Raw genomic sequence first — 14514 nt, 5'->3', positions numbered from 1 at the left:
CTTTGCTTATTGTTGTGCTGCAAGCAGCAATACAGGAGACCGAGAGAAAAACCTGGTTTTCAAAAGACCAGGCGCGAGGCAGGGAGATGATGGATAGGTAAGCAGGTAGGCAGATTAAATAGCGTCGTGGAAGAGCTGCACCAAAATGGACATTAGCCCCACCTGACCTACCAACACCTCAAACTCCAACAGCTCCTGAGTTAAAACGTATAATGTCAGCCCATTACCACTCTCTCTATATGCTAAATATGATTATATTTGGTTCAGCTAACACGAGAGAGAGCACGCAAGCGGCTCCTGAGTGATTGCAGGGTGTGGGAGAGACGGAGTATTTGTTCCTGTCATCTTCTCACGTCCCTCTTCCTCTTCACAAGCCACAAAAAAAAAATGAAAAATGTCTATAAACATCCAGGTGTCCAGCAGAAAACGGTCAGCTAAGCCACAGGATTTGGTAAAAATCAAGTAACCATAAGAAAACTCAGATAAGCGACTCTACTATCTCCAGGTTCGCGTGCCGCAGGCGATGAGTTAGCAAGGTTTTATGGAGGATAAAGAGAGATGTTTGCAGGCAGCCCCAGCCCTGACCCCGGCTGCATCCTCCTCCCCCTCCAACCGGGTCCAGATGCCCAAAAGTCTCACCCCCACCATCCCAGAAAAAAGACTTTTTGTCTCGATGGCTTATTTGGGATGCAGGGAGCCATCCCTTCCTCAGCTGTTTCTGCAGCCCGTGGCAGAGCCGGGCTCCAGCCGTGGCTTTGCCTTGCTGCGAGAGAGGACTGCCAGCAAAACCGGTCTCACGGCTGCTCCAGGGGGAAAGCCAGACCCCAGGGTAGGTCAGGCTCTAGGAGATGCTTCAGCTCAGTTAGAGAAATCCACGTTTCAATCTAGTAAATTCAACCTCTGCACCAGCAGGATCCATAAGATTTAAATAAGCTCCATAAAAAGGTGTTTTCTTTATAGGACCACGCCAGGAGACTGTCACCTTAACTCCAAATCAGATTCAATTGCTCTGCCTCAGAAATTCCTCATCCAAAATTTTCCCTTAAATCCAAGATCTCTCCCAGGATACTACTTTACTATCCAAGTAATTTTTTCAGCAGAGTAGAAATAACACCGCTCTTCAATGGGTTCGGTCCCAGGCAGGCATGCTGGCTCTGCCAGCCCAGCACGTGCTCCCACGGGTGGCTCGGGGCAAGCTGGGGAAGACCCTGCGTGACACACGGACACGACACCCAGGAGTGCTCCCAGACAGGGACCAAGCCAAGGTCTCCCTGCCAGCCACAATTTCGGCACTGCCTCAAGCCGCTGACGCTGCAAACGCCGGCTAGCGAAGTGCTGCTAACAGGTCTTGCATTTTCACGTGCGGCTTCGCGACCGAGCAAACACGCGCCTGTTTGCATCATGATTAGGCAAGGCATCAGCATTTCCACCTCAAGTTATTTCTACGGAGATGCAATGAGGGAGGAAGCCCGAGAAATAAGAAAAGCAAACGCCTGGGTCAGCCAAAAGCTAGTGGAAAGCAGACGCTGCAGCAAGTGGGCCTGCCCGCCACCATCCAGCAGGCATGCTGGTGAGCGGAGGGCAACTGTGGCCAGCACCGCTCCCACCCCACTGGAGACCATCACAGCAGCGTTCCGGCTCCTGAACCAGCTCTTGTGCTGCCCAGAGCTGAGCCACCAGTCTCTGGCTAGCTCTGGCAGCTTCCAGTTCAGCCACAACCGTGCTCACATCAGCTAAATTCCCCCAAGGATGGGCCAAGCCCCACGCCGGCCAGCAGCTCGGTTCGCCCACAAGACCCCGTGCATCATCTCTCCGCAACCATGCATTTCTTGCTGCCAACAAGCGAGGGGCTGCACCACGTCCCCTGCTCGCTGCCACCACTCAAGCGCTGGGCAATCTCTGCCACAAGCCCTTTTGCCCGCCTTGTACCAAGAGAAAAGGAGGCAGTGGCAAAATAAAGGAAAACAATATATATATATAAGCAATACTTCCCAAAGCCAGGGAGCAGCAATGCACCACTGTGAGCCTAGGGTGAGCCGGTGGGATGCCAGGCCCACTGCCCAGAGGCTGGGTCCCAGCTACGGGCACCGTCCCGGTGCACAGCGAGCCCCACGACCTGGCGAGCGATGGGGAAAAGACTTCGGCCCAATGGCACAAACCTTGCTGAAGGGATGGCCACGCATCTGCCCCAGGGCTCCACCGACGGGCCAAGCCGTCCCCTGGCCCCAGTCCAACCCAAGGGAAGGAGAACCCCTGCCCACATCTCCTGGTGCATCCATCCTCATCTTCTACAAAGCTCTCCTGAGCTCCCACGGGTGTTGAGGGGCATGGGAGGAAGAGGATGGCAGAGGCGGTCCTACGCGCAGCCACGGCCCCTGGAGGTGCCCCCCACCGCGGCCCTGGGCAGAGCCCCGCCGGGGAGGGGATGCGGAGGGGACCCTGGAGGTGTCTCCCACCGCGATCCCGGGTGAGATCCACCGGTGTCTCCCACCGCGATCCAGCGGCGAGAAGATCCAGAGGAGCCGCCCGTCCCACGCAGATCCGGACGGGTTTCCCGGAGCCGTCCCCGAGAGCTGCAAACACCCGCTGCCCCTTCCCGAGGCCACCCACGGCCCGTGGGCGAGCCCCGGTCTGCCAGCACCGCCCGCGGGCCGGTTCCCCCGGGCTGCCGGAGGGCGGCTGCCACAACCGGCCGGTGCCAAGGGGAGCTCCGCGCCCCCTGAAGCGGACGGGCACCGTGCCGGGAGCCCGCCCCGTGCCGGTCTGCGGCCGCCGGTACGCGGCACGGCGGGGGAGCCCGGCTGGTCCCCGCTTGCAGACGCCGCGCGTGGCGCTGCCAGCCCACGCGTGCCGCGGTGGGCGCAGGGACCGGCGGCGCAGCATCGCACCCCCCCACACCCCGCGCTCGGGTCCCGCCTCACCTTCCACGGCGGCCGCGGCGGCGGCCAGGCAGAGCAGCACCACCAGATCCGCAGCCATCGCCTCCCCGGCCCCCTCGCGCCGCTGCTCCGCAGGCGTCAGCCGCTGCCGGCGGGCGGCCGTGAGCGGGCATGGGGGTGCGTCCGCGGGCCGGGACACGGGTCAGGGCGGGCCGGGGCCGCGGGACGGGACCGCGGGACGGGACCGCGCCGCCTCCCCGCGCCGCCCGGGTCACATCGCCGCCGCGAGTGGGGCGCGCGGCCACGCCGCCGCCGGCCCCCGCCGCCGCCCGGCCCCGCCCCCGCCGCCGCCCCGCCAATCCCCGCGGCGCGCCCCGCCTCCGCCCCGCCCCCGCCGCCGCCCCGCCAATCCCCGCGGCGCGCCCCGCCTCCGCCCCGCCCCCGCCCGCCGTGCGCTGCCGTCCGAAGGGGGACGGCGCCCCCTGGCGGCCGGCCGCTGCCCCCCCCACCACCTGTCCCCTCAGCGGGACCCCCGACGGGGCGCACCCGGAGCCCGCACCGCTGGGCCTCGGTGCGGGGCAAACGGGGACCGGCTGGCTCGGGTCGCCGCGATCCGATTCCCCGCTTTTGCCCCCAGAAGGAAGCTGGAGCAAACAGGCAGCCCCCACACCGAGGCGGGTGCCCTGGCCCCCCAGAACATGGCTGCTCCCACCTCAGGCTCAGACAATGCGGGGGTCTCCTCAGCCTCTTGCCTTCTCCCGTCACCCTCACGGCTCGCAGGGCGTCGCTCCGGGGGCCGAGGCGAGATGGGCACCCGGGAGCAGGGGAGCAGCGGGCTGCCCTCCCTTGCTCAGGAGACACCAGCATTCCTCTGCCAGCCCCCCTGTCACTGCCAGCCCAAGGCTCCTGCCCCTGAGGCCACCCGCACCCAGGGCGATGTCCCCGTGCCCACGAGCCAACGGTAGATGGGATGTCACCCCCGTGCAGCCGCTGAAAGGAGCCCTCCAGAACCAGACTCACCCCGTCCCCCTTGTCCCACACACCATGCCAAGCCAGCTCTGGTTGCCCTTCCCAGGGCTCAGCACCCCGCTTAGCTCCTCTGCCCAACCAGGCAGCCTCTTCGTCTGCTGCAAAGCTGACCCCATCCCTCCCTCCTGCTGGTTTCGTGCATCCCAGCGCAGGCAGGAGAGGAAAAACAGTGAGGGCAGGGAAGGCAGCAAGGGCTCGTTCGGGTCACGGTTGCCTGCCTGCAGCCAGGGCACGTGTCGGCTACAGCGGTGGGACCAGCAACCCTGCGGAGGTACCGAGCACCGGAAAATCATCCGCTTTTCAGTGCAAGAGTGCGCAAAAAATATTCAGCGGTGCCACGGGAACAAGAGTTTTCTTTTGCGGTTGTGCAAAATATATTTCAAGCAGCTCCTATTCAGCTGAGCAAATAACAGAAAAAATTGCCAAGAACCTTCTGGCTAAGTTTTAAGGAAATTTGCTTTCATCTTGACAACCCTTCTTCATTTCCTTCCCATGAATATCTCAGCAATCCAGTTTACTCACTCAGAGGATCACAGAAAGAAAACTGTGAAGTAAATGTCAGTATTATTTGCATCTTTATCCAGTCTGCCACAAAAGCAACACCATGTTATTTATCTGATCTAGCACAACTCAGTAACAGCTCAAGTATAGAATATTCATGATGTGCAAAGCAAAAAAATGTTAATCGTTTGAAAATACAAGAGGCAAAGAGCTGAGCCTGTGAGTTATCCAGAGAAGTGCCTCAGTTGTTTAGGGGTTTTTTTCCCTAAATAATTGTTATCAACTGAAAAACTTGCATTCAGAAACTAACGTTTGACCAAAAAAAGCCTGACAATTTTTGCATGGGGAAAAAAAATAATACATCAATATTCTTCTGATTTCTTTTCAGCTGGCCAAAGAGTTGGCTGCGCTGGGTAAAAGCCAGCTGTGTTTGTTCAAAAAGCTTTCTATTCTGTCAGCCTTGCTCCAAGTCTCTGAACAGCAACACTTCACTTCTCCTGGAGGAAGCATCTCAGAAAAAGCCTCTTCGCCGTGTTGCCGTCCAGAGGACGGGTGTGGGAAGGCAGCAGCATCGTGCTGCAGGGCCACTATTTCTTGCTCATCTGATGGGACTGTGGTCACCAGCTGCCCCAGAGCGGTCACAGAGACCATGCCCACCAGCATACCCTTGGAGGACGCACCAAGGACATTAAAGCCGGCTGGTTTTTTGGAACATTTTTCTCCGTTTCCTCCTCTGAGCCAGCCCTGCGTGGGAGGCGTCTCCTACAGTGTCCCATCCATTGCCTGGTCCCCACCCCAGGACCAGAAGGCCACCAGTGAGGTCCCCTCTCGCGTGCTTCTCCCCAGGACCCCATGTCTCAGAGCAGCCATCAGCTCAGTGTAGCAAAAGGCCCCAAACCCCACGCAAAAAGAGCAGCACGCCGTGGCTCTCAGCAAGCACCCTGCAGAAGGCAAAACCACCTCTCCAGGCCACAGGTACCCTCCAGCCCTGCCCACCAGGCACCCATGCAGGAAGGACATGGGGCAAAGCCCTGCAAAGAGCACTAACAGTCTCCGGGAAGGCTTTTGGCAGCCCCGTGCTCGGTGAGCACGGCCGGTGCCTCTGTTCCCGCGGCGTGCAGCCGGCAGCACATCGAGATGGCGGCAGTCGGCTGCCAGAATTAGCTCTGTCTTAATTAACAGCTTTGCCTTTGTTCTCTGATGATGCTTCAGGCGATGCCAAACCCCTTCTGGAGGATGAAGATCTGGGATCCCAGCAAAAGGAAACATCAATAATTATCATACGCTGCGACACAGATCTCCTCCTCAAAAAATCCCTTGAAACTGCTTTCGGAACCAAAGGTGTCACAGCCTGCGACTGTCCCCGTCCTCCCCCACCACACTGCACCAGCTGCGAAGGGACCAGCTGAAGCACAGAGATGAATCCCACCCGGCCATCCCTGTGCATGTGATGGCGGCAACCATGCTGCAACAGGGACTCTGGGGGTGTCACCCCAAATCCATTGAGCTGTAAAGCGGCAAGCCCAAGCCCTGGGAGCCTGACACCTCCTGCGACATTGGGTGTATCACCCAGAGGGTGATCAAGGCTCCTGTCCTGCACCAGAGCTACTGCCCAGCTCAGACCCAGGGGCTCGCTGGGAAGGTGCCCTTGGTGGCAGGAGGTCCCCAGCAAGCTGCTCACTAATGTGGGAGCAGCTCCCAGCAAGCATAAAGGTCAAACAAGCCTTCCCCTGCATCCGCCCTGCAGAGCGGAGGAGCTGGCAGAGGACACAGGAGCCTCCCCTAGCCAGAATAAGCACAGGTGCTAAAGAAGCCGTGACGCTCCCGGTTTATTTCCTAAGCTGAGGCCAGGCAGATTTCTGCACAGTGCAGAAGCCGTCCTCAGCAGTGCTCTCGCATCCCTAATCCTGCCAAGGCAGCGCAGGCTGCTCCCAGCAGCTTGCCTGTGCATTAATTGCAGAGAAAAAGCATGCACCTACAGCAGCCTCCCAGAAGTCAAATCCCCTCCCTGATAAGAAAAGCAGATTCCTTCAATTTTCCAACATTTCAGATTTGTCTAGTGTGCCACAAGATGCGAGCCGGGTGAGACAGGTAAGTACAGGCGATGCTGGTGAGCAGCATCCAGCCTCTGCCGCACTGCCTGTGCAGTCAACCCCCCTCTTGTGAGTCCAAATAAATGTAATATGATGTAATAACATTAATTAGCACCAGTAAACTCTCGGTGTATTCAGAGCACCACTCAGTCACTTGGCACCATGCAGTCCAAACTGCTTACTGTACTCCCAGGGGAAATAACCTCAGGGAGACTTTTGGACTTAAAATACCATAGGGAAACTAAAGGGAGGGAGAGAAGTTATTCTCCACTTCAGGCGTTCACAGAAAATTCAAGTATCTTATCAGAGCAGAAGTAGAAGCTGTAGGAAGGACGACTCCTTTGTCATGTGAACAATTTGAGGACTAAATTGAAGCAAGACGTGAAGAAAAAGTAGGTGAGATGAAGGTTAATTTGGCAACCGGAGTGAGAACAGAGGGAGCTAGGGTATGGAAGAGTCTATTAATTCCCTGGGCAAAAGAGAGACGCAGTCAGAGCCAGGACTCAGAGTAACTCTCCACACAGTAGCAAAAGATAAATTGCAAGTTCTTCTTGTGGAATATTCTGTTTATTAAGTACAGAAATAGGAGACAGTCAAGTGCCAAGTGCCTGGAGCCTCTCAGCGCCTGAGAACATATTAATCACTACAGATGATTGAACAAAAGATGAGAGCAGTATTAGGACAGGCTCTGGTGCGACACCAGGCACCGCAGAAAGCAATGGACCCGCAGCTTCCTCCACCCCGCACTGCCACCAGCTACAGAGGCAGGGAAGGCACCGACTCCTCTACCAGTGGACTGCAGGACAACCTCTCTCTGCAGGACAAGGTAAAGATCAGTGAGTTGTCCTCTTAGGAGCAAAAAAATTCACTTTAATTTCATAGATGCTGCAATTTCTCCTTCCCGGGTTTTCCCTTTAATTGGGTTTTTCAGGACGGTTGCAAGTCCCAATAGACATGCTGGCCACAGGACAACACAAGCACAGATCAGGCATGCTACTTGCTCCACGTTTGTCCTTTTTTCCAGTCTTTCCAGGTGGAAGGATCTCTTTGTTCCCTTTGAAAGCAGAGGATTAAAAAAAGCAAATGTAAAAGAGAAAAACAAAAACTCCTTTGTCTGAAGATGGATGACTTCTTTTTATCTGTTTCTAATCTGGCTTCAACTTTCATTTCTTTAGGACAAAAAAAAATCTGAAGATTAAATTTTATGCCAAAGCAAGCTATAATAAGTGACAGAAACATTCCATCTCGGGGTCTCCGCTGGCTCTGTGAAGTCAGAGCATTCACGGTGAAGAAAGCAAAATATAGACAGACAAACACTTCCAACGGAGATTTAAAATAAAAACCCTTCTCATGTTCTGAATGAAAAAGCTACAGAAAAACATGTCTCTCCTCCAAGGAAATTTCATTATCTGGAAGCAAAATGCAATTTATCTTTGGAAGCTTTAAAAAAAGCGGGGAGGGGAACCTGGCACGAGAGTTTCACTTTATCACAGCATTTGGCTTGTTGCAGTCCAAGCTGTGTTCCTACTTCTGTAAGCAAACAAGAGGTGTGAAGTTTTTAAGGTGCAAGTCTATCCAAAGAAGCAGGGAGGAGGAAGAATGGTCCAGCCCACCCCAAATCTGCTGCTTCAGTGTCCCATTCAGATATTTTTCTACTGAAATCACCCATTAGACTGCAAAAAGCTGGCTGCAGTAGCTGGCTTGGATCAGGTTTCCGTCTCATGCACAGGAAAGTTCCCATTTTTTCCTCCTACATCGTGATGAATTTCCAATTGTCACCTTGATCAATGGTCCCATGAACACTATCATAAGGGTAATATGATTTTTTTTCCCCTTTCCTATCACTTACAGGGTAATTACATGGATGATTGCATTCAAGGGCAAGAGCCTGTGTCCTGCACCCTTGCAGCAAGCACAACACACAAGCACACGCAGAGCACCTGGTGCTGCTGGCTTCACCAGGGCAAAATAACACGAGTTTTCCCCAGGTAAAGGGAACATTCAAGGAATATTCAAACGTACAAACCCACGTGCTAGACACATATACAGGCAAGTGAATGTCACTGCAGGCACTGTAGCCTGCCTGCTGAATTTATCATCGATCTCACAGATGGATGGGTGTGAAGGCCAGAAGGACCTGCTGCACCCCCCTAACCAGATTGCACAGACACTAAACCTCACCGAGTGACTTTTGCCTTGATCATTTGACCATTTGCAAGAGAAACGTGCACCTCAACAAAGCCTTTACAAAGCTACCCCTTTGTATATCCCAGGTACGCATTTGAACTGCCCCAGCAGCGCCCATGAGCTCCTCCAGATGGGAAGGAAGGGCCCCACGGGGTCGCTGCCCCTCCCTCAGCCCTGCCTGGGGCACCCGCTGCCAAGGCCACGGTGTGCCGCACCCTGGCTCCTGTTGCACACACCCTCCCGCTTGGGCAGCCAGGGTCTACACCATCATAAACCTGCCCGTGACCTGCACATCCCTAGCTCTGCTTCACGCCGGCAACAAGGAGGGGTGAAAGACCTCGTCTTGTTACTCTGACAGGCAGGAGAGGACACTTATCTTCAAAGGATGCAATAACTGCACAGTTGGCAACTCCCATCCCTCCACACCGCAGCTCACCATGCCCAGGCACTTTACACAGCCACGTTTGAGTGTGATTCTTAAGGCAAGTAGCTGGAAGAGGAATGAAGTGAGTCTTTGTCAGGCGTGATTGGCAAGAGACATCAAGAACCCTGCAAGAGGGGATTTGAGGAAGTTTTGCATTTCAAACAGGGCAGGCAGGCAGAGGTTTACCCAGAGTAAAGAGGGAAGCAGCAAGGCTGCCGTTTCATCATTTAACATCTGGCAGCTGCAAAGCTCAGAGATAATTCTGCCTCCGTCCTCCAGAGAGTTTGGATCTGGGAGGGATGCCAGAGACACGGCAACCGGGAGGGGATGAAATTCCTTCACAGAATCCAAAACAGGCAGTCAAACGTCATGATATTCTTCCTCCCTTTAAATAAAGTGACTCTTCGATGCTGAGTGAGCCTGTGGAAATTTTTTTCGTCTAAGTGGAAGTGGGAGGAGAGCAGAGAGGAAGATACAGGTGGGGGAAGGGGAAACACAGACAACAGCTTTTTTTGACTAAAACCACAGCTTTTTGATCAAAACCTGCAAAGGTTTTTGGCCAAAGTCTGTAAAGAAAGCTTTTAACAGTTACCTATATTTCCATTTTAAAAAAGCCAACAAGGAAACCAAATTGTTTCCATTTACAAATACCAGGGTTTGGTTACAGAAAGCCAATAGCAAAATCTGGTTTTGGATAAAAAGAAAACTAAGCCTGCTCTCATCTTTCAGCCGAAACTTGAAACTTATTCAGGGGTAATTCTGAAAATTAATCAGCACATGCTGTAACAGCTTATTTAAGACCATCATTTGAGACCAGATTGTTTCATTGTGGGCAAAAGGATGATCTCCACCTGCGTAGCATCCCATGCCCCCTGCCTCTTTGCACTCAAGATGACTGCAGCCCAGCCTGGGAAGGTGACAGCCTTCTCCAGGAAGGGGTAGTAGAGCAACGAGGCAGTTTTTTTCAATTAGAGGAAATTGTCCTAATGAGGTCTGGACATATACGCTGCCTCTCTGCAGGCATTTCTCCCATATATGTCACCAGGTTCATCCCAGACCCCTTTCCAGGTTGCACAACCCTGGCTCAAGGGCACGAGCCCTGGGAAGAGGCAGCTCAGCAGCACCATCCCACAGAGAGAGGCATTTGTGGTGGTTCTCAAGAAAAGCTCTGCCCCTGAGCACAGGTTCCTGGGAAGGTCTGTCCCCACTGCTACAGCCTCAGCATACCCTGAGATCCCCATGCCTGCGCAGCAGCTGCCAGATCCAGCCATGGGTGGGCCTGTGCGGAGACCCCTCAGACTGGAGAAGGGGCTCCTTGCTGGCACAAATTAGATGAGACCCCTTGGGGAGCACCCAAGCGAGGAGAGCTGCTCAGGGCTTCATCCAGGCCCGCTGTCTCCTCACCCCAGTTATTCATCAATGAGCAGCGGTGTTAAGCTGAGTCCAGACACCTCGTTTTGCTACTGCCCATACTGCACCCCGAGTCCCCTCTGGCCATGCAGATGACCGAGGTTTTCTCCCACCAACCTCTGGAGGTCAGCAACTGGCAGCGCTGGGGCTCTGCATTAGCAGAAAAACAAAACAAAACAAAACAAAACATGACCCAGGAAAGCAATGCAATGCGAGGGAGGACCCAGTGGTCTGGGAACAAGATGCTTCCTCCATTCCATAGGTGACCCCAAACACTTGCTTGCACAATCCTGCTTGCACTGCTCTCCTCTGTAAGCACACAGGAGCGCGGGACCTTCCTCATTAATAGGAAATGATTAATTTCCAAAGCCTGCTTTGCCCATTTAAAAGCTACGGGTCTTGTGCCAATTTGTCCACAAGCAAGCCCGATTTCTGGGAACAGGAATGAATCCGCAATTCACTTTGCCAAATTCCAATGTCATTTTCTTGTTTCGCATCTGAAGGACACTACAGCAAACCCTTTACAACTAAATCATTACTGAATTTACAGAGGTTAGGAGTAGCTGGTAATGTAAAAAAAACTCCTGGTAAATTTATTGCATAGAATCTGACATTGTCCTGCATAAATCTCAGTGTTCCTGGTAAATACAAAGATTTCCAGTAAATGAAAGACACCAACAAGAGCAAGTGAACTGGAGGGTTACCTGGTATGGAGGGGAAGCAGGGCAGAGACTGCACCCAGACTCATTAGAAACCCCCAGCAAAACCCACTGTGCAGAGCAGGAAAAGGAAACGTCTCCCTCACCTGCTCCAGAAAGGTAAATACTGAAGGAGGAAAGTGGGAGAAATCACAAAATGGTTTGGGTTGGAAAGGACCTTAAAGATCATCTATTCCCAACCCCCCTGTCATGGACAGGGACACCTTCCACTAGCCCAGGTTGCCCAAAGCCCCGTCCAACCTGGCCTTGAACCCTTCCAGGGAGGGGGCAGCCACAGCTTCTCTGGGCAACCTGTGCCAGGGCCTCACCACCCTCACAGGGAAGAATTTCTTCCTTAGATCTAATCTAAATCTACCCTCTGTCAGTTTAGAACCGTTAGCCCTTGTCCTATCCCTGATATATCCCTGATCAGGAGGTCCCCCCCCATCTATCCTGTAGCCCCTTTCAGTACTGTGAGGCTGCTATAAGGTCTTCCCAGAGCCTTCTCTTCTCCAGCTGAACACCCCCAACTCTCTCAGCCTGTCCTCACAGGGGAGGTGCTCCAGCCCCCTGAGCATCCTCCTGGCCTCCTCTGGACCCGCCCGAGCAGGTCCGTGTCCTTCTGATGTCGGTGCCCCCAGAGCTGGACACAGCACTGAGGGGGGGGTTTCACTCTCTCCTCCTGGTTTCCTCAGTCACAGAGGGCAAGGCAGCAGCTCTCCCAGGACAAGGCTGACATCTCCTCCCAGGGACACATTTCATCAGGCATCGGCAGGAAAGCCACTGGCCATCATCCCTCAGAGCCACAGCTCTGCTGTGTGCCAAAAGCTAAATATTAACTGAAAAGGAAGACTCCTCTCCCCAGATGGGGCTGTGGCAGGACATGAGGGCTCCTAGCTGGGCTACAACCCACTCTCTGCTAGCTGAAAACAAGTTTTTGTGCCCACTGGGAAAGAGTTCTCACTGCTGGTTTTCATCCAGCTCTCTAGGAAAGCAAAAGTCTTACTTTTGGGTAAGGATCATTAATCTCATTATTTTTAGATGACATTTCTAGGTGTGTTCTCAAAGCTCCAGGCTCGTGGCAGAAGCACAAACAAGAGGACGGGTCTATCATGCACTGATATGAGATCACTCCCAAAAATTAGTAGAAGTGGATGAAAGGCAAAAAGTCTGGGACTGGGGAGACTGAAGAGGAGAAATGGAGGACATCTGGCAGAGGACAGCCAACTGCTCCCTCCTCTCCCCATCAAGGGAGGACTATGACACCCTAAAAGCTTGCTGACAGTCAGCATGGGCTATGGGATATTGGGTCCAGCATACCCTTGACAAGCAAGTTCCTCTTTGTGAGCAAGTGCCTGCACTTACCTTCCGTGTCCAAAACGGTCCCATAGCCCAGCCTCCCGGACAGCTCAGTCACATAACTCAGCCTCAGGGTGATAAGACACGGATGCTTAGGTCAAGCCACCTCTCTGGTGGAAGGAAGAAACAGCCCTTAGTTTGCCCGAGGGGAAAATAAGCACTTCACCCCCCCACAGCCTCTGCCATGGTGCTGGGAGTTAACGCCGGCCAGCAGCAGACCTGCCCTGCCCACCCCCAGCACAGTCCCTCTCCGAAGCACCTGATGCAGAACCTGTCACAACAGCAGCGCACCAGCCCTGGCCCTGCTGGCACCATCTTTACTGGGAAGCAACAAGGAAAACCTAATGCAGTACCCAAGACGGGAGGGCAGGCACGAGGGGGTTCCTCATGACCCCACCACTGCAAGGGGTGTGAGCAGAGCCATTAAGGCAAAGGCTCCTGCTGTCCCTTTCAGGCATTTTCCATGCAGTGACAGCCCTGTGTTACACAACAGCACAATGTTATCAGACTCCCAGATTTCCCAAACCAAGGGCAGCTTCCTCAAACACTCACTCACTGCGAGCGCTTTGCTCCTGCACACAGTCCCCATCACATCTACCAGAGCTGCTTGCAACACCAAGCACCCCAGCAGCTAGCCAAAGCCTCCTGCCCTGCACCAGGGTCCTTACTCATCCCGTGACCACATCCCATTTGGGACTCATTTCTTCCTAACAGGGCTCCTCTGCAGCTGGACTGGATGGCCAGCTGGGGTGCAGCCCACAAGCAGTGGGCAAAGCCTCCCCGTATCAACCCAGCTCACCAGGGGACAGCTCTCAGAGACCGCCAGCTGCGGAGGAGCTCCTGGGCTGTCCAAGCTGAGGAAGATGCTTCAAAAGCAGCAGGCAGGGAGATTGCGCTGGGTTGGTAGATAGTGACATGCTCCCAACCCAAACTGCTCCACACTGTGAAGGTGGCCAGGCAGCCCCAGGGCTGCTGCCAGCGCCTTCGCTGCTCCCATCCATCAGCATCTCCTTCAAACCCAGCAACTTGCACTCACCCATAGTATTGCTCCCACTTTCTCTCCGGGAGCTTCAAGCATCTCCTGGCGACATCGCACTACGCCCCCTTCTTCTCCCTGCCCTTTCATTTCTCTCATCAAAGTTTCTTTTCATCTCCCGCCTCCTTGCTTCGGGGGGTTATTGTTCACATTTCAGCAGCCCACAGAGCCACGCCGCTGTGCTGGGAAGCGCTCTGCACCCAGCGTGGAGGTGGGGAGGGGGCGCTGACATGGTGCCCTCCCAGGGGGAGCAAACATCAGCACCGGAGCAGCTCAAAGCCCCCCTGAACCTCATGAGCTCCCCACAAAACCCACAAACAGAGTTACAACACAGTTATGTGGGATGAGGTGTGTGTCCACATCTACCAGACGAGCGCATACATAGAAAAAGGAAGACATAAAGTATGCTTTAGCACAGGCTCAGGACACGGCGTTTAATCTGTAGGAGTCTACACACCCAAAAACATGCTCAGGTCATGCCAGCACAATGAAGACCAGTAATCTTAAACGCTAAAGGAAGAAACAGGGATGAAGATCCCCCCAGCTGGACGGGCAGACACAGCCAGAGGCACAAAGGTTATCTCCAGATTACAGGTGCGATGCTCCCAGTGTCAGGGTGCGGAGACGGTACAACACGAGAGCAAGACCCAGGAGAGGGAGAAGAGATAACAGCTTGAGCAAAGCGACGCTTTTCAGGCTCTTTGGCAACAGCTAAATCATCCCTTCATTGCAGATTAGCTGATTTTTGTGTCTGTTTGGTTTTTTCCAAAGGTCAGAACAGCTGTGCAGGTTTGTGTGTGTGTGTGCCTGGGTGTTTGAAGCAAAATACTGACCCCTTTTGAGGTTTTTCAGTGTTACGTTTAGTTCATTCCCTTCATCGCTCTAAATAATTTGGAAA

General features: G+C 54.1%; 1 protein-coding gene and 1 long non-coding RNA gene across 3 annotated transcripts in view; both read right to left on the bottom strand.

The window, feature by feature from the left end:
• Window positions 1–3144, bottom strand: part of EPHB1 (EPH receptor B1) — an 86003-nt gene extending 82859 nt beyond the window's left edge. For both annotated transcript variants that reach the window (XM_074877983.1, XM_074877984.1), the window contains exon 1: window positions 2922–3144. In XM_074877983.1, the coding sequence (XP_074734084.1) occupies window positions 2922–2979 (58 nt within the window). In that variant the 5' untranslated portion in view covers window positions 2980–3144. The remainder of the gene's footprint in view (window positions 1–2921) is intronic.
• A 4300-nt stretch (window positions 3145–7444) lies between these two features.
• Window positions 7445–14514, bottom strand: part of LOC141947149 (uncharacterized) — a 36110-nt gene continuing 29040 nt past the window's right edge. Inside the window, exon 3 of the long non-coding RNA XR_012630041.1 lies at window positions 7445–7556. This is a non-coding gene — a long non-coding RNA (uncharacterized LOC141947149). The remainder of the gene's footprint in view (window positions 7557–14514) is intronic.

This window comes from Strix uralensis, chromosome 9, assembly GCF_047716275.1.
Source record: "Strix uralensis isolate ZFMK-TIS-50842 chromosome 9, bStrUra1, whole genome shotgun sequence".
NCBI lineage: Eukaryota > Metazoa > Chordata > Aves > Strigiformes > Strigidae > Strix > Strix uralensis.
The sequence above is the reverse complement of the archived record's forward strand: the minus strand, read 5'-3'. Positions and strand labels throughout refer to the sequence as shown.